This window comes from Podospora pseudocomata, chromosome 5 (genome assembly GCF_035222375.1).
Source record: "Podospora pseudocomata strain CBS 415.72m chromosome 5, whole genome shotgun sequence".
Taxonomy (NCBI): Eukaryota; Fungi; Ascomycota; class Sordariomycetes; order Sordariales; family Podosporaceae; genus Podospora; species Podospora pseudocomata.
In genome coordinates this window covers 881,270-899,327 of record NC_085889.1, presented here as the reverse complement: position 1 = coordinate 899,327, position 18,058 = coordinate 881,270, and the positions used below count along the sequence as shown (strand labels likewise).

At 52.0% G+C, this 18,058-nt stretch overlaps 6 protein-coding genes and 1 non-coding gene across 7 annotated transcripts; 3 read left to right on the top strand and 4 right to left on the bottom strand.

The window, feature by feature from the left end:
* Window positions 1-34: 34 nt before the first annotated feature.
* QC762_500650 (uncharacterized protein) lies at window positions 35-3,400 on the bottom strand (the record flags this gene model as incomplete). Its single annotated transcript, XM_062890495.1, has 11 exons — window positions 3,017-3,400; window positions 2,427-2,956; window positions 2,257-2,373; window positions 2,124-2,196; window positions 1,919-2,069; window positions 1,840-1,870; window positions 1,583-1,782; window positions 686-1,517; window positions 446-631; window positions 127-382; window positions 35-67 (listed from the first exon to the last, which is right to left on the bottom strand). Exons 1-11 carry the CDS (start codon window positions 3,257-3,259, stop codon window positions 35-37), a joined length of 2,652 nt encoding a protein of 883 aa, XP_062741705.1. The 5' UTR covers window positions 3,260-3,400.
* An 878-nt stretch (window positions 3,401-4,278) lies between these two features.
* APL2 (beta-adaptin) lies at window positions 4,279-7,237 on the bottom strand. The gene is made up of 4 exons (XM_062890496.1): window positions 6,621-7,237; window positions 5,922-6,559; window positions 5,119-5,864; window positions 4,279-5,058 (listed from the first exon to the last, which is right to left on the bottom strand). The coding sequence occupies exons 1-4, from the start codon at window positions 6,854-6,856 to the stop codon at window positions 4,441-4,443; spliced, it is 2,238 nt and encodes a 745-aa protein (XP_062741704.1). The 5' UTR covers window positions 6,857-7,237; the 3' UTR covers window positions 4,279-4,440.
* Window positions 7,238-7,992: 755 nt separating this feature from the next.
* QC762_0076160 lies at window positions 7,993-8,084 on the bottom strand. Its single transcript has one exon. It is a non-coding gene; the product is annotated as a tRNA-Ser (tRNA).
* A 174-nt stretch (window positions 8,085-8,258) lies between these two features.
* On the bottom strand, window positions 8,259-10,275 carry QC762_500670 (uncharacterized protein). The gene is made up of 2 exons (XM_062890497.1): window positions 9,682-10,275; window positions 8,259-9,616 (listed from the first exon to the last, which is right to left on the bottom strand). The coding sequence occupies exons 1-2, from the start codon at window positions 9,883-9,885 to the stop codon at window positions 8,423-8,425; spliced, it is 1,398 nt and encodes a 465-aa protein (XP_062741703.1). The 5' UTR covers window positions 9,886-10,275; the 3' UTR covers window positions 8,259-8,422.
* A 2,416-nt stretch (window positions 10,276-12,691) lies between these two features.
* QC762_500680 (uncharacterized protein) lies at window positions 12,692-13,810 on the top strand (the record flags this gene model as incomplete). The annotated part of the gene is made up of 1 exon (XM_062890498.1): window positions 12,692-13,810. The coding sequence occupies one exon, from the start codon at window positions 12,692-12,694 to the stop codon at window positions 13,808-13,810; it is 1,119 nt and encodes a 372-aa protein (XP_062741702.1).
* A 508-nt stretch (window positions 13,811-14,318) lies between these two features.
* On the top strand, window positions 14,319-15,641 carry QC762_500690 (uncharacterized protein; the record flags this gene model as incomplete). The annotated part of the gene is made up of 3 exons (XM_062890499.1): window positions 14,319-15,059; window positions 15,408-15,512; window positions 15,573-15,641. 3 exons carry the CDS (start codon window positions 14,319-14,321, stop codon window positions 15,639-15,641), a joined length of 915 nt encoding a protein of 304 aa, XP_062741701.1.
* A 103-nt stretch (window positions 15,642-15,744) lies between these two features.
* QC762_500700 (uncharacterized protein) lies at window positions 15,745-17,681 on the top strand (the record flags this gene model as incomplete). Its single annotated transcript, XM_062890500.1, has 2 exons — window positions 15,745-16,310; window positions 16,364-17,681. 2 exons carry the CDS (start codon window positions 15,745-15,747, stop codon window positions 17,679-17,681), a joined length of 1,884 nt encoding a protein of 627 aa, XP_062741700.1.
* Window positions 17,682-18,058: the final 377 nt, after the last annotated feature.

Below are 18,058 nucleotides of genomic sequence, written 5' to 3'. Positions count from 1 at the left end.
GGTGAGAATCACATGGTCTTCTTTTCCCAACCTTTCAGCTGTCCGTAAGAACTTCCTGCATAAACTCCTATCAGGGGAAATGTTAGAGCAAGCAAAGTCGAGATTGATGTCAAAGTCACAACCAACCTTCAGAGGTGTAAGGGAAGTTTCGTCGACCAGGCTGCCTGTTCCATCCATGGACATGCTGATAAGGACATTCTTGGATTCGCGAATACGGCGAACGTACTGCTCAACAGAACCCCTCGTATCCACAACATAGTAGAAGCAAGTTACTTCCCGAGCCTGCCCAAGTCTGTGAATGCGGTCTACTGCTTGCCTCTCCACCATTGGATTCCATTGAGGCTCGAGAATGTGCACCTGGCTAGCAGCAGTGAGGTTCAACCTGTTGGGAGAGACACGTGGTTAGAACTCTGAGGATGGGAAAGCAGGAAACTGTCAAACTCACCCAACACCTGCACTTCCCAACGTCGCTAGGAGCACGGTACAAGATGGAGTATCACGGAAGTCTTTAAGAGCCTTTCTTCGCTGTTGCTCTGACCTGGTCCCATCGATTCTGACAAACGCAATGCCCCTTTGTTGCAACGCTAACTCGACCAAGTCCAGCATCTTGGCCCAGCATGAAAACACTACGCTGTGAAAATGTCAGACTTGCCGCAAAAGGTCTCGGGGTTGTAACGGTACCTACCTCTTGGGCACATCCTCACTGCCTGTAGTGATATTTGCTTTATCAAGGTCGAGTTGCACAAGCAAGGCTCGAACCTTTGACGAAGGGCGATAGGACTTCGCTAGTTCTCTTCCAGATGGCTTGGACTTGACCTTGCCCATTGCTGAGTCATTGCAAATTGGACAGATTAGGTCGCAATCGTCATCATCTTGTCGATTCAAAGGGAGACATGCAGTACAGACTGGATGTCCACAACCTAAGAAGCGCTCCGATGTTTCCATTCCCTGGCCAACAATGTCCCCGCAAACTTCACATCTCTTGGTATCGAAAATAGAGGGGGGAAGACCTGAGATGTCAGCAGTCTTCAGCCGGTTTAAGATCTCGGAAGGGAACAGGTCCGCCCCGTGGTTGGATACTTGGCGTAGTCTAAGAATGACTTGCAAGATGCCTCTACCGGTTCCAGTTGCCTTGAATGTGGTGGCTGAGGATTTCTTGACAAGGTTGTAGAGGGCGGTCTCTTCCTCATCGAGCTCAACAAGGCGAACGACGTCGTGTCGTTTGGGCAAGTGGAGATCAAGGGAGTCCATGTCTTTGACCCTGCGTAGGGAGACCGCCTGAAACAAACGGCTGAGTCTCTCATACCCTTCAACATCCCGATTCTCCATGAGATCCGTGATTGCGGTACGAAACTTGGTAGGCTCTCCGTAGGGGTGAGCTCTGAGAAATCCTAGGAGCGAACATAGATCCTCTACTCGGTTTTGTATCGGGGTACCTGTGAGACACCAGCGGTGCTTCGCGCGAAGATAACACACAGCCTCGTGTACCTTTGAGTTTGGGTTGCGGATAACGTGTGCTGTAGTTATACTTGTTAGTGGTTGAAAGTTTGGTGGCAAGCAACTCCAGGGGCGGGCAAGTTACCCTCATCGAGGACGATCCTTTTCCATACTAGATCATGAAGAGGGCTTTTCTCCATACCAGAAGACCGGTTGGACCGGATATCGGCTTTCAGAGTATCATAAGTGGTCAGAATAATGTCGTAAGTTGGCAGGCTCGAGTGGTGTTTTGATCTCGATGAGCCGTGGTATATTTGGTATGTCACACTACGATGGCGAAGATGCCTTTTGGTGTAGTTGTTAGTAAGCCCCGTCCAGAAAATACGAGAAAGGCATGCTTACATTTTTATCTGCTCTTCCCAGTTCGACAAAGCTAGTTCGTATCAGAAAGTGGTTCTGACCCCCGTGAGGGCGCACTTACTTGAAAGGGGTGCAACCACCAAAGTGCCTGGTTGTGCTGAGGGCTGGCCCTTGTTGGCTTTTGGTCGTGGTGAACGTTCAGGGTCAGGGTCACTTGCAATAGACCCAGCAATGAGAGCGAGTGTCGTCAAAGTCTTCCCAAGGCCCATATCCTTGAGAAGTCATCTGTTAGAGCACAAATTCAGATATATGACGTTGTAACTCACATCAGCCAGAATTCCCCCAAGGCATACCGGGGGGTCGGACCGCAGCGTACTTGTAGTGACCGTATCCTGGTATCTGAATCACAGGTCAGCCAGAGGTCAAGTCAAACAGACCACCACGAACCCTGCGACTCACATTGGTACACCTTCAGTGCCAAGCATGCAGGTCGCGGCCCAAAGTGAGGGAAACTGTGGGTTAGACAGATTCCCGGCCTCTTTTTCAACCATCATAGCCAATGCCTTCTTCTGGTGGCTGGCAAACAGTTAGTCACAGCATTTGAAGACAAATGCCACAAGGTGGCTCACGGTTTCAACTCGGTCTTGATACAATTGCTGACCTGCACCTCGGAGAAGATTGTTGGTCCAGCTGCTTGGTCCAAAACCGTAGCAATTTCAGATTTCTCAGTCAATGTCAGCTGCTTGCTGAGGTGAACTTGTTGGTTCAAGGTCTCAATAGCTTCCTGAAAAGTGAGGCCTGGTCTGGTGAGATAATGAGGATTGAAGTAACTCGTCCCTTGGTAATCTTCCGTGCTCGGGTGTTGTAGGAAAAGGCTGCTAGATGCCAGCGTATTCCCAATATCTTGAGCTTCCTCTATATCGCCGAAGAGCAAGAATTTGAGTTTCTTGGAACGTCGATTCATAGATGCTTGAAACTGAAGACCACATATTCTTTCGAGGACCTGCACACATTCAGCTGCCTCCGAGTCGAGAAGACCGCAATACTCGCCTGAGGCCTCTGAATAAATAGTGTAGGTGTTGCCGAAGCCCGTGAAGCTCACTCCAAATTCCCTCTGCTCGGTACTTAGACGATGCAGGTGCGGTTGCTCTAATACTAGCTATTGCCAGGAGAAAGAATCAGTATAACCTTCAAGAACGCGTCAAAGTCCAGGGCTGACCATGCCAAGGCAGGTTGCCAGGACTGAAGGTTCCCCTTCAGCCGGCACATCCTGCATCTCACAGTCGTTGTCATAAACACGGTCCTTTTCTCCAGAGCTATCCGAGTCTGACCCGGAAAGCACCCGTCGTCGAACCAAAGGTAAACCCTGGTCATTCTGATCTAGCGCGTCGTCACTGTCTAGCCCCGATGATGAGTATGGTCGTTTACGGCTTCTCCATTCAGTCGACTGGGCACTCTCCATGGCAACAATGATGGGAAACGGTATCGTGTTCCTGGCCGTGATTTTTTGCTCTCTTCTGAGTTGTTGATTCAAAATTGCCAAATGGACAAGATCATATACTGGAGTGGCAAGGTAGGCAACAACCAGGCTGTCGGCGGGGCGGATTCAAGACGCCGCCAAAGCGAGCTCAGCTCCTTCCACTCAACCCCAACTCACAAACCTGCATCGCATGATTGGCCGACATAACGACACCTTCGATCTCAATCACGTGGGTCAACTTGCCGCTCCGAGACAAATATTTGCTCGGGGAAGGGCACCGATCTTGATCTCTCATACTCTTGCAACGTTTCTTACACCACACCTCACCCTGTGACCCTTGATCGTTGGTGCTCAAGTTCAAGTCACAATCCAACTACCCTTCCCTTAGACACGAAAGTTAACCATTACAAATCCCCTCAAACCAAACACACCCCCACAACAGCTTACAACCAACAATACGCCTGCCCACGCTGCTATTGCTCACAGCAGCGCCTGCTCACAGCCTTGGCTCCATTAAGCGTACCGCTCTGAGAATAGCCATGCCAGGGCGCGCGTGAGGCATGGCTTCCTGGAAGCAATTCGTCACGCGCAGATTTGGTCAGAGGATAGAGTGACGGGAGACAAGAGGCAATGTCCTCTTAGCGCGGGATGAAACGCGCATTGCTGTAGGGGCTGTACCCTTCCGTCATTGTTAGAGGGAGAGAACGGCCCTGGGCCAGCAATTGGGTAAGAGAAGCGAGAAGGGGCGTGCGAGCGGCCAGCCTCGCTCGCGAGCCAAAAGCTCAAGCGCTTCGAAACGAATGCTTGCAGTCAGCGTCGCGACTCTTGACACCGCGTTCCACTTAAGCATCGGTTGGCGTTGTAGTCGATTTCCAATGCCTGATGTCAAATTCCAGGGTTCAAGGGTCCAGTCAACATCCTGCATGCTCCAGGGAATGTTGCGAGACACAGGGGGTGAGCTGGCAAGGGCCCGAAATGTAGAGCACTGTTGTCCAAAATTATACATCAGTGATCACTTCACCATGTTCACATCGAATGCCACACAAAACATTCACACAGAAACTGGCTCATCTATTCATTTTCCACCACTCTCAAACCCAAAATATTACCCGTTCAAACGTCTACAATAAACCCGCTTCTCAATCCCCCCCAACTCCAAGCCCTTAAAACAAGCCCAGCAAATCATCATTTCCACTCGTAGCCTTCTGTTCCACCGGCTTATGACCCAACTGCTGCCCGGGTGGTGGCGGGGCACTATTCCCACTAAGATCCATACCCGCAAAGCCACTCATCAGATCATTCATCCCCCCACCCATACCAGGCGCAGCCCCAGGAGCCGGCGAAGTCGTCGTGGGCGGTGGCGCATCAAACAAGCCCATGATGTCAGCCATACCACCGCTGGGCGGAGGCGCACTAGGACCACCGGGTGACATGGGACTAGCCACCCGATCCGGAGTGGATTCCGCAGCCGGGGCGGCGCCATCAAAGTCAATGTCAAGAAGGTTCTCAATATTGTTTTGAGAGCCGCCTGCCGTGCCATTAGATGCCGCGGCGGCAACAGAGGCAGCGATGGGGTTCTCTGCCAGGTTTTGCCGTTGCTCTTGGATGGCAGCGCGCTGGATGGCTTCGGCACCATAACGCCCCTTGCCAACGAACGACTCGGGTGGCTTGTGGTACACAGAGGCGAGGGTCGAGAGCTCGCTGAGGAGCTGCTCGAGAAGAACTGGTGGCAAGCTGGTCACAGTCGTGGTGATTGCTGGTTTTTTCGAGAGAATGATGTTCTGGAATTTCGTTAGAACCGCATCCTAAAAAGGGGTAGGGTGGATGTAAACAAAACAAACCTTGGCAACATCGAGATCACCCGAAAGAAGACGCCAGTAGATATAAGCGCGGTCCCGAATATCCGGGTTGTCGCTATCCCCTGTTGCCACCTGCAGCACCTTTTGCACCAGGCCCTGGTTGTTGCTGGGCTTCTTGAGGAACAACTTCACCACAGCTGTGAGAATCTGCAACTGTGTCTGTGTAAACTCCTCCTCAAAGACGTCAACGAATCCTGATAGAATTTCGTCCGCATTGTTGATCTTTTCCGCATACTCTCCAACAATCCAGATCAAGGATCCGCGTGCTGTTGGCTCATCCAGCTCATCGATGTACTTGCAAAGAGTTGGAATGACACCCTCGTATCCTGGATATTTCCGGAGAATGTCCTTGATGACAACAATAACCTCTTGGACCACGTAATTGACCTTTGTCGAGATCAGGTCCTGAAGGGCCGCAACGCACTTCTCGCTGGCCGCCTCAATCTTGATGGCGACCTGACCAATGGCCTTGACTGCCCTCTTCACAAAGTCCATGTCCACTTCCAAGGCGTATTCCTTCAGTTCCGAAAGGAGCTGCTCATAGTTCTTCTCGTTCGCAATCCTGACCATGATTTCGAGTTTTTGGAGCTTGACATAGGGGGGGTCGTTGTATTTGCAGAAGAATACCCTCAATTCCTTGCTGAGAATGTCGGGCTTTGCTTGTAAAAGAAGGTCGATATTTCGCAGGGCAACATACTGGACTTCCGGGGCGGAGGAAACGAGGGTAACTGAGGGTTGTTCATGTCAGTAAACGAAGACCTACAGAGCAGCCGCGGAGCACAAACCTAAAGGAGGAGCCATTTTTTTGAGATATTGTCTGACCAACTCTGGACTGAGCATCCTCATGTGGATGAAAACAACCTTGACGGCAGCCAAGACAACGCTGGGGTTGACGTGTTGGAACTGGGGCGTGACCCTTTCACAGATGTGCTCTGACTCCTTAACATCGGACGCAGGATAATCGGCCAAGGTCGTCAGAATTGTAACTCTGCCCCATTCCGTGCACTCGTTCAACGCCATGAGAAGTTTTTTCAAGGTGGCAGGTGTGATGATGAGGGCCCTCGTTTCAGGGGCTGTCTCGCTGATCTCGGAAAGTGCCTGGACCGAGTTGGCAACCACCATGGGGTTGGGGTCTCCAATCAACTCCTGCAGAGTCTCGAGAAATCCGTTCTCTATGCACATGGTTGGGTTCAAATCGAAAAGCTTGGCAACGCAAATGGCAGCGGTCTTGCGAACGTAGGGCGATTCGTCTCTAAGGGTCTTGCGCAGCGGTTCCTCCATGTAGTCCACCATCTTATCAACGCGAACACAGCCCATTGTTCGGATAGCGAGGGCTCGGATTAGGGGGTTCGGGTCTTCGGAGTCTTGTACGAATGTGTTGACGGCGAGAATGCACAGGTCCGGGTGGGACTTGGCGTAGTTCCTGACTCCTTATCAGTCCAAGCCCTTCATTGTTTGTAGCCCCAGACACCAAAAGGACTCACATCAGGTATAAGTACACCAGCTTCTTCTGGTCCAGATCCGATGTTGCGATATTCTTGAGGACATCGGGGAACAGAGCAGACACATCCTTGCCAAGCGTCATGGCCATGATGGTCTTCTGGATTGCCTCCTTGCGCTCGTGAGCATACTGGGAAACCAGCCCAGCGCGCAACTCGAACGTCTCGCCCTTCCGCGGGGGCGCGAGGGCCCCGCGTATCCGGTTCACGGCATTCGACATGTCTGGACTGTATGATCGGACAAGCGCCGTCAGGGGCGAGGGGCGTTCGTGGAGTAAGGTACGGGATAGTAGGCGATGAGAGGCGGTCAATCGTCGAGGGGTGACAAAGGACAGATTTGTCCGTTCAGTAGGTGTGGAGGCTTAACATGCGCCGACAGTGCGTAGATGGCGGCCTGCGATTCTCGGTGGTTGAGGAGGGAGAAGCAGGCAGCGTGCCAGGATGTCTTGTCGTGGACGGCAATGGGTGTGGATTGCGATATGCAGTGGACAGGGTGCTCGTCAGCGTCTCCCAAGTTCTGGCCCTGTCCCGCTGCGCTGTTCGAGGCTGGAGTTGTGGCTTGGCAAGGCCTCTAGCTCTTGGTTTCAGGAAATCAGGCAGCTCCAGCCACAGAGGGTGGGGTGTCTTGCACTCAATGTGGGGTCAAGAGCTCCCCTGTCAATTGACAATTGGCTGCTGACGGCTCAGTAGTAACTCATCAACGACTACATCCAGGGCAACATCAACCAAACTATCTTGTCAATTTTTCACTAAGTCAACTGCTGTCTTGTAGCATATCATCTGTTGTTGCTCCAAATGGTATGGCGAAGTTTTACTCTTGTCTCAGTCAACCCCTTCTAACCCGGTCACAGGCAAACTTTCCCAATCTTCGACGGCTCTTCATCGAAGCCAGGACTGAGAACGAGGAGCGAGATGTCTCCCGTCGAGCAGTGCGTCCTCTTCTTTTCCTTGCAGATTCATAATTCTCAGCTAAACTTTTACCCAGTTCTACAACGCAGTCATATACCTTGGTTCTGTTGCCGTACTTAGCTTGATCGCCCAAAGAATAAACGATTCATGAAAGACCCCACATTCCCATTCTCCATGCGATGAGCCAGTGTCAAAAGTTCCCAGACCGCCATGTAACTCACACCTTGAGAGCATGTACAAGACTGTATTCACTACTCGATCTCCCCATTTGTTTCTCATAGTTGTAATATGCTCAACCTAGACTTTGAGACATCCAGACATCATTGCGTCGTCCGGAAAGCCAAAAATAGATCGTCCCTTGTGGATACGTACCATAACCAACGCCAGTTGTCATAATGAACTGTGGAGTTGATGAAGAGTTGAAGAGGAGAACAGGGCAAAAAGAAGACGTCGCCTGCAGGATTCGAACCTACGCTTCCGAAGAAACGGCCTATGCTGAGAGATAGCAGGGCCGCGCGTTAACCACTCCGCCAAAGCGACTTTGAGTTGTTTGATGCTGTTATGGTGAGGAATTAGAGGTCATGATGTACTGTACCGCCCCGCCCAGTTGAAGGTTGACAGAAGTCTCGCGGTGCTATTATCGCCAAAGGCTGCAAATTGATCGACGAAGATAGCCGTCAGAAGCTTCTTAGATGAGCAAATAACAATACAAATATTCCGAAAGTGTATACACATTAGTCCCGTCCCATGCTGCAAGGGTATCTTACAAATGCAAAAGTTAAGAGCAAACAGCCGACAGTCAAACACAAGACACGCCTACAAGCATCAAAGTGCCAATCAGAAACCGCCCACAACATCAAACCGAAGCTGCCTGCCACTTAGTCCGAGTCACTCTCCTCATCAGATACAGCCCTCCGTTTGGTGGCCCCCTTTCCCTTGCCTTTCTTTGGCTTCTCCTCCTCCTCACTGTCCTCGCTTGCGCCATTGTCATCGCTGGACTCACTGGACTCGGCAGCATCGCTGACCTCCTCGTCGCTCTCCTCACCATCTTCATCTTCCTGATCATCCTTCTCAGCCTCATCATCGCCACTGATGCTAGGCTCCCTGAAGCTCTTGACAGGAGCGCCTCGCCTCGAACGCCGGCCGCCATCAGCAACACCAAAGGTCTGGTCCCACTGTTTAACAGCGTCCAGGTCAGCCATCAACTCCCGCTGCATCTTAATCTCCTTAGCTCTGGCCTCTGAAAAGCGACCAGTCATTCCGATTTCAGCAAGCATCTCCTTGAGACGGTTGATCTTGGCCTTGGGTGTCGTCTGTCCGCCTTTCTTGAACTCAAACGCCCAGACTTTACGGACGCCGCACTTTAAAAGTTGACCCTGCAGTTGCTTGATCGTAGCTTCATCCGGTGAGGCCTCGGTAGCTGCCGCCTTGGTCTTACGCGCTGCTGGGGCTTTCGGTGCTGCGGAGCCCTTTCCCTTGCGCTTGATTGGAGGTTCATCATCGATAACAGATGAGAGGGAACTAGAGGACTCATTGCCATCCTCTTTTGCGACAACCACAGGTTTAGGCCTCTCGGCTGCCTTGGGCTTGGCTTGTGCTTTTTGTTTCCTTTTTGGCGGTTCGTCGATCACGTCGGACAATTCGTCGTCGCTGTCTGGAATCTTGTCGGCGCTCTCCGGCACACTCTTAATTTCAGAGAGCTCACTCGAATCGTCCTTCGCTGTGACTGTCGCATCGCCTTTTGCAGGCACCTCTTCCCTGTCTTTCTGAGCTTTCTTCTTGGCAGGTTCTGGTTCCTTAGCGCTTGCGTCGCTGGCTTCATCATCGTCGTCCGAAACTACCCTTCTCTTCTTGGACGGCTTCGCGAGCTTCCGTTTCTTGGCCGGCTGCTCCGAGGCTTCACTGGCATCGTCGACGTCGCCGGACTCAGAAGGCACGTCTGCCTCTGGGGCGGGGGAGGGGCTTTTCTTTGCTCGCTTGGCGGGGGCACCGTTCTTTGGCTGCTGCTTCGCCTTGCGCTTCGGGGGCTGAGGGGAGGGTTCAGGTTCGGATTCGGCATTCTCAAGCGCTTCCTAAAATCGCAGATGCAAGGTCAGTAATGCCCTCATCATTGTCTGCTGGGATTTAAGAAAGTTACCAAAGCGGCGCGAATGATTTCTTTGCTCCTGGCCTTCCACTGGCCCTCTTTCAAGAAGCCCTCGTCCAGACCAAGTTTCTCCTCGACCAGTTCGCGGGCGTAATTGACGGAGAGCTTGTCACGGTCGGGACCATTGTAGATTTGGTCGACCACACTGGTCAGCTCGGCGGCAATTGTCTTGTCTGCCACCTTCTTTGGCGCCATGTTGTCGACTGAATGATTTGCGCAAGTGAAAAATGATGATTGGATCTATGCGCAGCAAAAAAAAAGTGATGAGAGGTTCTGATAAACGCGTCGGACTGACGCGACTGCGATGGGGCTTTGGAAGGTGGAGACAAAGGTCAAGGATTAAAGCGCCACTTTGGCCGCGGATCCATGCGGCTTGGCCCAGACCCGCATTGCGCCTTACCCTTTCAGGCACAACATCGACACATCGACGACATCATTCACTGGGATAGCTCACAACAAGGCCATGGTTTCAGGATTTTACTGGTGTATATCTCTTCCCTATTCGCATCTATCCCTGAGTATCATGCCTCACTCTGCCTTGTTCTTTCCCTGTCTTGGTTGTATCCTGTACAAAAGTAGAAACCCTATAAATGAGCGAATACTGACCTCTTCTGTGGAGGTACATCACCGGCATTACCATTTTGAATAGGCCACAGTTGAGTCGAGATTGAATTGGGTGATACTGAAATCTCGAGGCAATCGAAGGTGATTATGGTACAAAAGGTAGGCAGGAAGGAAATGGAACTGAAAAAGGCCGTCTGGAACCTCAAGTTGTGATTGGAGCTCTCATGGTATGTAACCCACATGGGGAAGGTTAGCGGGGGCCAGGAGAAGGCAGCAGAAGGGAAAATTCACTATTCTGGAATGCTAGGATGATGGCCCCCGACGTCCAACTGGGTGTTGAATGTCATGAGGGCTCAGCTCAGCATGGGATAGCAGTCAATATTGGAGCACCCCACATGTCTTCAAATGTTGTTTTCATGTACGTCCAGTTGCTCACTGTGTCTGTTTCCTTCGATTTGATGAAATACTCTATCGGTAACTCGTTTACTGATGCTACTCGTTCAAAGATTAGATTAGATACACAGCGTTAACTTGCGAGCTATATACTCTTTCCTATGGTATGGTGCAACTTGCTTGTGAGGGGTTGACTCGGAAACCAAGTGACTAGCACCCTGTCGTGAAACATGACACATTCTTAAAGTCATGGGTTCCAGTCCATATTGCTCCCGATTGCAGGATACAAACACACAGATGTAATCACATGGAGATTAGAGTCAGAACTGCTCAGCTAGGAAGATGACAACCAAGTCAGTGCCACTTCTCGGGGCTCTAAGACTGGACTTTCGGCAGGAGTGCTCTGTACATGAACAAGTGATGGGTTATCAGCAGTGTTAGTATTATTAAATGAAAGATTACTAAGAAGCTTTGGGAGGAGTAATCGTGGCTGTTCGGTTATGCGTAAAATCGTGTTCTGGTATCCTTATATTTTGACTCTCATGATAAGAAAGTAGGTATCAACACATATCTTCGGGTTCAACTAGGTTCCAAGCCGAAGGCAAAGCGTTCGGAGTGATGTGCCTATGATTTAGGTACATTAGTTCTGTAATATCCGGAACAGATATGCCTGGTTCTCCAAGATACCTTACTAACCTTTAGGTATGCTCTCTTACCACTGGCAACCTGTCTTCACATGCAACCATCAAGGCCCAGTGTATTTGCACTGTCAGTGCCCACTCATTTTCTTCTATTATCTGCCGACACCCAAAACAACCGGCGAAAACAATTGCAGATTCAGCACAACAACTGCCTTGGATCTGACCTCGTGAGCTCCTGTGACTCTTCTTGTTCTCGTTTTCTCGCTTAAGGTATATTCACCATCTTGAGCCTTTTTTTACAGATTACGGCCATTAGTCTCTTACGGTCAGCATTTCTTTTACGACCGTCATTCATTTACGGCCATCATTCTTTCACGGCAATTCTAACCACTATACCAACCTGAAAGCTTCTGCTTTCCATTTACATTATTTTTATCATCGAACAGTGAATAGAAGTCACAACATGGCAAGTCTCTTCCCGGCCCAGCCCATTCCCCGTCATCGCTGTTTAGCTTCCATGCTAACCATCTCCAGGCTGACTCCCCCGCCACCACCAACCAACGCAACACCTCAAACCCTCTAGTCTTCAAGATTCGCCACCCTCCACCTATCTGCCCTTTTGCCGCAACCAACTTAACCTCCCAATTTCCACCCAGGAATCCACAACCACCCCCTTCAACGACCTCCTCAACGAAAAGCTTGCCAGAATGCATACCCTCGCTGACAAGCTAGCCCTTCTCGCCCACTTGATGACCTTCAACACTGATCACCCGCACGCTGAGGCGTTCAACGACACCGTGGCCCAGTTCTTGCAGGAGGCAGAGAGTTGCATGGCGCTCGTGCATGGCCACAAGGAGGTGGCTCATTCCAATATTGTGATGGCTTTGTTGGTTTTTGTTTGTGGTTTTCGGTGGGTTTTTTTTGTTTGTGGTTTGGGTTTTGCTGTTTTGTTAGGTGGGGGTTCAGAGTTGGTGTGGGGGGTTGGGATGAGGTTGGAGCGCGGAACATGGAGAAGGCCGCAAGGAAGTTCGAGTGGGTTAGGACACTTTGTTTGTTGTTCTTAGTCGTGGCGAGAGACTGCTGTCACTGTCTTGTTAGTTTTTACCAACAAGGGTCTGATTAAACTATGGCTGACATGCTGTGACTGTGCACATTTCTTTCCAGATCTCGTGGTTTGCTCTGGATGTGGTTGTCGGGAATGAAGGAGGCATGTCAGGGTTAGGGTAGGGGTCCTCCCCCTGAGCCTTGTTTTCTTGCCGGTGGCCAGGTGACAAAGGGCGGCACGGACCACCTCTCCATTTTATCCAGCACCACCTTCCTTACTCGATGTTCCTTATCACTCACCTCTCCCCCGAACTTGAGTTTGGGCTACTCTTCATTCTTTTGCACCTCGCAATTTTGCCATGGTGCTCCGGCCTTATTCCCGTGCCTCTGCGGTGCTCTCGTTTCTCGCCTTTTTGACCGCTTCAACATGTGTTTCTGCAAGCCGAAGCCCAGGGCTCCCCTTCGTGATCAACACGTGGGGCGGCGCTTTCACAGCGGCCACTGATGCGGCATATCTCGCCCTCATCGCCGACAGAAACACGTCCGCTTTGGATGCAGTTGAGATTGGGTGTGCGACATGTGAGAAGAACCAGTGCGATACCACTGTTGGCTATGGCGGCTCACCGGACGAGTCCTGCGAGACCACTCTTGATGCCATGGTCATGGATGGCACCTCCATGAAGACCGGTGCTGTTGCCGGCTTGCGGAGGATCAAGGACGCGATTGGTGTCGCACGTGCTGTACTGGAGCACACTAGGCATTCACTTCTTGTTGGAGATTTGGCTACCAATTTTGCCATCGAGAATGGGTTCAAGGAACAGGATTTAACGACCGAGGCAAGCAAGGAGAAGTGCGAGGCTTGGAAGAGGGCCAATTGCCAGTCCAATTATAGGCTGAATGTTGCGCCTGACCCGAGCACTTCGTGTGGGCCCTATACGCCGTTGCCTGGGATTGATCAGCAGACACTGGCGAGATCGGTGATGGAGGACGAGGGCGCTGTGTCGCATGACACTATATCCATGGTTGTGATCCATGAATCAGGGATTATGGCCGCGGGAACATCGACCAACGGGGCTTCACACAAAGTCCCTGGAAGAGTTGGAGATGGCCCGATTGTCGGGAGCGGGTCTTATGTTGACGGTGATGTTGGTGGATGCGGAGCCACCGGGGACGGCGATATTATGATGCGCTTCTTGCCTTGCTACCAGGCTATCGAGAACTTGAGACAGGGGATGAGCCCACAGGATGCCGCAGAGGATGTTGTTGCCAGAATGCTGCGCAAGTATCCCAACATGTCGAGCGGGATTGTGGTGGCCAACACCAAAGGCGAACATGGGGGCGCAGGTTCGGGTTGGACCTTCACCTACTCATTCCGGGGGGGGGATATGGAGGCAACTGAGGTTGTATCGGTGCCGCCACTTCCAAGGAGACTCGAAGAACGAAGGAGGAACACCAATGACATTCCCGATGAGATCTGAGCATCGTTTGAACCTCCATTGAACCCTAACCCACTGCTTGTCGGCTGCTCGGAATCACTTGCAGATGTGGGCCAATCCCCGCGTGCCCCATCCAATGTTCGGGGGGGTAATGAACCCCTGTGGATCTCGCTTGTCGCCGTTGGGCCAATTAGCGCACTCCACAATCCTCAGCCTAATCCCAAACGGTCGACTTTAATCTCTCTCAGAGTCTCAGTGAGGGCGTTGGCTTTTGGTTCCTGACGCCGCCAGCGGCCCAGCGCGTGTCCTTCTTCTTTTCTCTCTCGTGAGTTTGACGTGGGCGCGGAAACCTTCAGTTCTCATCGTCGCTTTTTGCTGCTTGACCTGGTGACAATCTGCCGCCATGTTGGCTTGACATTCGCTTCATTCTTGACCATGATACATACAACCACATTCTTTTAACCAGCACTTACACACACAGTACATACTTGGTACACTCTATACAAACAAACCTACGCTCCTTTTCACAGATTCACATTCATTAGTCGCCATGATGCGCCAAGCCATTCAATTCTCTTCGCTTCTCATCGCCGCCGCCACAACAGCGCGCGCGGCCAAAGGCACCGTTTGGGCGACACCTCACGAGAGTTATTCTTCTTCAGTTGGAGTTTTGGGCTGCAAGGTGGACACCAATCGCATCGCCTACTGGCCTGGCTCAGTTGACTGCAACAACATCTGCATTTCGCTCAGTTATGAGGGGAGGAAGGTCAAACTTTTGCGCATCGATCAGAGCGAGGGCGCATACGATGTCAGCTACGACGCTTGGAATTATCTGTACTCGGGCTATTCGGCGACAGAGAAGCCAACAGCTGGCGGCGAGACGCCCATGGAGTATGAGGAATTGGCAGCTTCTGAATGCTCCGACTTGATCCATACACCAGACGGCAAGCTTCCTTTGAGCGCGGCAAACAGCATGAACTTCCTCGCCAGCTGCCTTGAGAAGGATACCTGGGTCGGCAAGAACCACATTCTTTTCAACATCTTGGATCCTATCTGTTCTTGGGGACACGACGAACCGTGCAATCTGGACTGGCCAGCAGCAAACCAAGCGCAGTGCCCGAACGGATTGGGGACACCGGCCGAATTAACGACTGCGCCTGTTTACAACATTCAATACAACACTGGGAAGAGGGTCCTGGCATCTACTGGGCAGGTGGTAGCCAGCCAGGCGGCTCCTAGCCAAATGCAACAGAACCTTGCTGGGATATTGAAAGGCTCTGGCGGGATGACGGTGACCTTGAGCTTGCTTACCTTTTTGATTCTCTTATGAAATTCTGGGCTTTCGATTGGAAGAAGTTTACGAGATATGTAAAGGAAGGAGAGGATGATTGTTGTTTTTTTGGATACCCCCCACCCCCCAGCACGTACCGCACGCAATATACCTACTTGATTTTCAACACTATCTTCCTTTCTCATGAGTATTGTGTGGGATTGGGACGAAACAGCTAAGTCGTGCCGCACCTGTTGCTAACCGGTGAGTCCAGAGTCTAGTCGGATCAACCATTGGATCAGATACGCGAGCTGAAGCCATCATGCAGCCACAGTTCCAACACCGACGATATTAAACAGAACAAGCTAGCGTAGGGCTGATGCCAATCGAAAGGCGGGTGAACAACTCGCCCTTGAGAAGACGACATTGGTGGCAAGACTAGATATCCTAAGCCTGTTCCAGGCATCCTTTACCGTATGTCTTCTCGATTCGCTGCCACCAACCTGACTCACTCATACACCGACCACAAAACAGCTAGACTGGACGCCTCTCCTTATCACGCACTGCTTCGGCCCAACTAAGTCTGCTGCGGCTGAGCTGTAGAGAACTAGAGTGGAGTCTAGACCACGGCTACCAACGTCGACGACAGCATGACACGAAAACCTATAAGAACGGCAGCCGACAGCGTCGCACCGCTGCAGGCTCCATGGCAATCATCGCCAAGCTCACCATGTTTCAACAGCGCTCGTTGGCCTTGATTGGCCTCCTAGGTCTGTTCATAGCCTGGATTGTCATTGGATCCATTACCGAACGCGAACAGGCCGTCGAAACTACTGTTCGTGCACAACCGCCTGCCAGCGTCAAGATTACACGTCCCACCAGAGTGGTACCTATCGGCACTGGCAAGACTGGCTCATCGATTCATCTACCCTTGGACCTGTCCTTTTCCCGATTGGGCAAGAACTATGCCAGCAGGAACCTCACCTATTCGATTGGAATTAGACCTGTGCAGGTTGAGTATGTTGAACCTACCGTTGTTGCTACAGGGGAAGTAGTGTCAAGTGAAGTTTCTCAGAAGGAAATGATCCATCTCGAGGATCCTGCTGTTGGGAGCTCCTATGAGCTGTCAGTGGAGGTGGCACCCCAGCAAAACAGCAATGGCACGCTTGACATTAAGATGATTGGGAAAGACTTGGTGTACCTCACCGTGGTGCCTGACAAGAAAGACAAGGCACACCTGGCAGTTCAGTTTACAGAACCCGCAGAGTACTGGTACGCAACCCCTTTTCTTCTTCACAAACCCCCTACTCACCGCAACAATACAGGGACAACTGGCTCCTCGATCTCTACCGCCGTAACCAAACCATCCCCACCATCCCCCTCCCCGACCCCTCCGACTTCAACCAAACCTGCTCCTGCCCCGACTACCCCGACGAACCCACCCCCGTATTGTCCAACCCACCAAACATCCCTCTCCTCCTCCCCTACCCTATCGACGGCAACCCCCCTCGCCGAGAGAAGGAAACCTACAAAGTAACCCTCCGTGTCCGCTGGGAAGACCGCTCCACCACCCCCGCAACCCACCCCCCAATGTCAGGCGCCACAGTCTGGATCTACATCCAGGACATCACCGACGACTCCCGCCAAACCTACGGCTTCACCTCCCTCACCCTCTCCCCCGCCGGCCGCGCCACCAAAACAATCACCCTCCCCTCGGACCAATTCATCGTCTTGATCTCGGTCGCCTTTGACAATACCAAACTCCAGTTCCGAGGCGGGACAAGCCACCTCGGCCGGACGGGGGGCACAGAATTCCCCCTCCCCTACAAAATCTCCCCCACAAACGAAGTAACAGTCGATGCCATCATCCCTCACTCCTTTGGCCCGGAACTGGTCAGGTTATGGAACGAATTTAACACCATCCATCAAACGGCTGACCGGTTGGTCGGGGCCTGGGATGTGCCCAAACTGGGGATCCAGTACCCGATGGATTGGTCGAGGTACTACCCGGGACAGAACAAGATTGATATCTGGGGGAGTGCTGGGTCTCAGAGCGGGGATCACTTTGCTCATGAGCTGGGCCATCACTTCATGTACTCGCTTGCCGGGGGGATTCCCGGGAGGGGAGGGGCGCATACTATCTGCGGAGGTAGTCCTGTTGAGCAGGGGCTTGCTTTCTCCGAGGGTTGGGCTACTGCTTTCGCGGCGAGTTTGTTGGGCAGGCAGGTGATTGGGGGTTGGGATTATGGGGGGTATAGCTGCGGTAGTGATAGGGATACGATGGAGACAAGCGAGGGGAGGGTCGCGGCGGGGCTGATGGACTTGATTGACGGGGGGTTGGTGAGGGAGTGTAATGGGGGGGATACTAACCTGGGGAGGGATGGGGTTTGTGATGGGACGGTTGGGGGGGAGCTGTTCACGCCGAGGGTGGTGTTTAGGGACTCGATTGAGGGGGTGGTGGATGGGGGGGTTAGGGCGTGGTGGGGGAGGGTGGTGAGGAGGTATGCGGATAGGACTGGGTTTGGGAGGGGGAGGGAGGCGATGGAGTATAATTACTATCCGCAGGAGTGTTTGTTTCGGTTGGCCGGGGTTTGCGTGAGGTTGACGCCGAATGTGTTTGAGAGGATTCGGTTGAGGTTGTAGGTAGCGGTGCTGTGTCTCAAGTTCAAGGCGGGAAAAGGGCAACACAGCGGCACCATGACAGGTCATGACACCTGTCAACCTACCTTACCTTGACCCAAAGATGCAGTGTAACTATTTTCCTTGTTATTCTTTTGCTGCCCAGTCGAAATGTACCATGTCACACACCCAACCATGGGATGGAAGTGGCATGATTCGCTTCGGATGATTGTGTGTAGCATTGGACACTTTTCCTTCCTCGGTGGCGTGCAGTTAGGTGCAACCTCTGCTCCCGTCTTTTCCATAAAATGGGCCATGGGAAGGGTGGAAAACCGCATCAGGTCCGCTCCCCGCTCCCTGCCTTTTCCCGTCTTTTGTCTCTACCCGTGTCAGTTTCGACA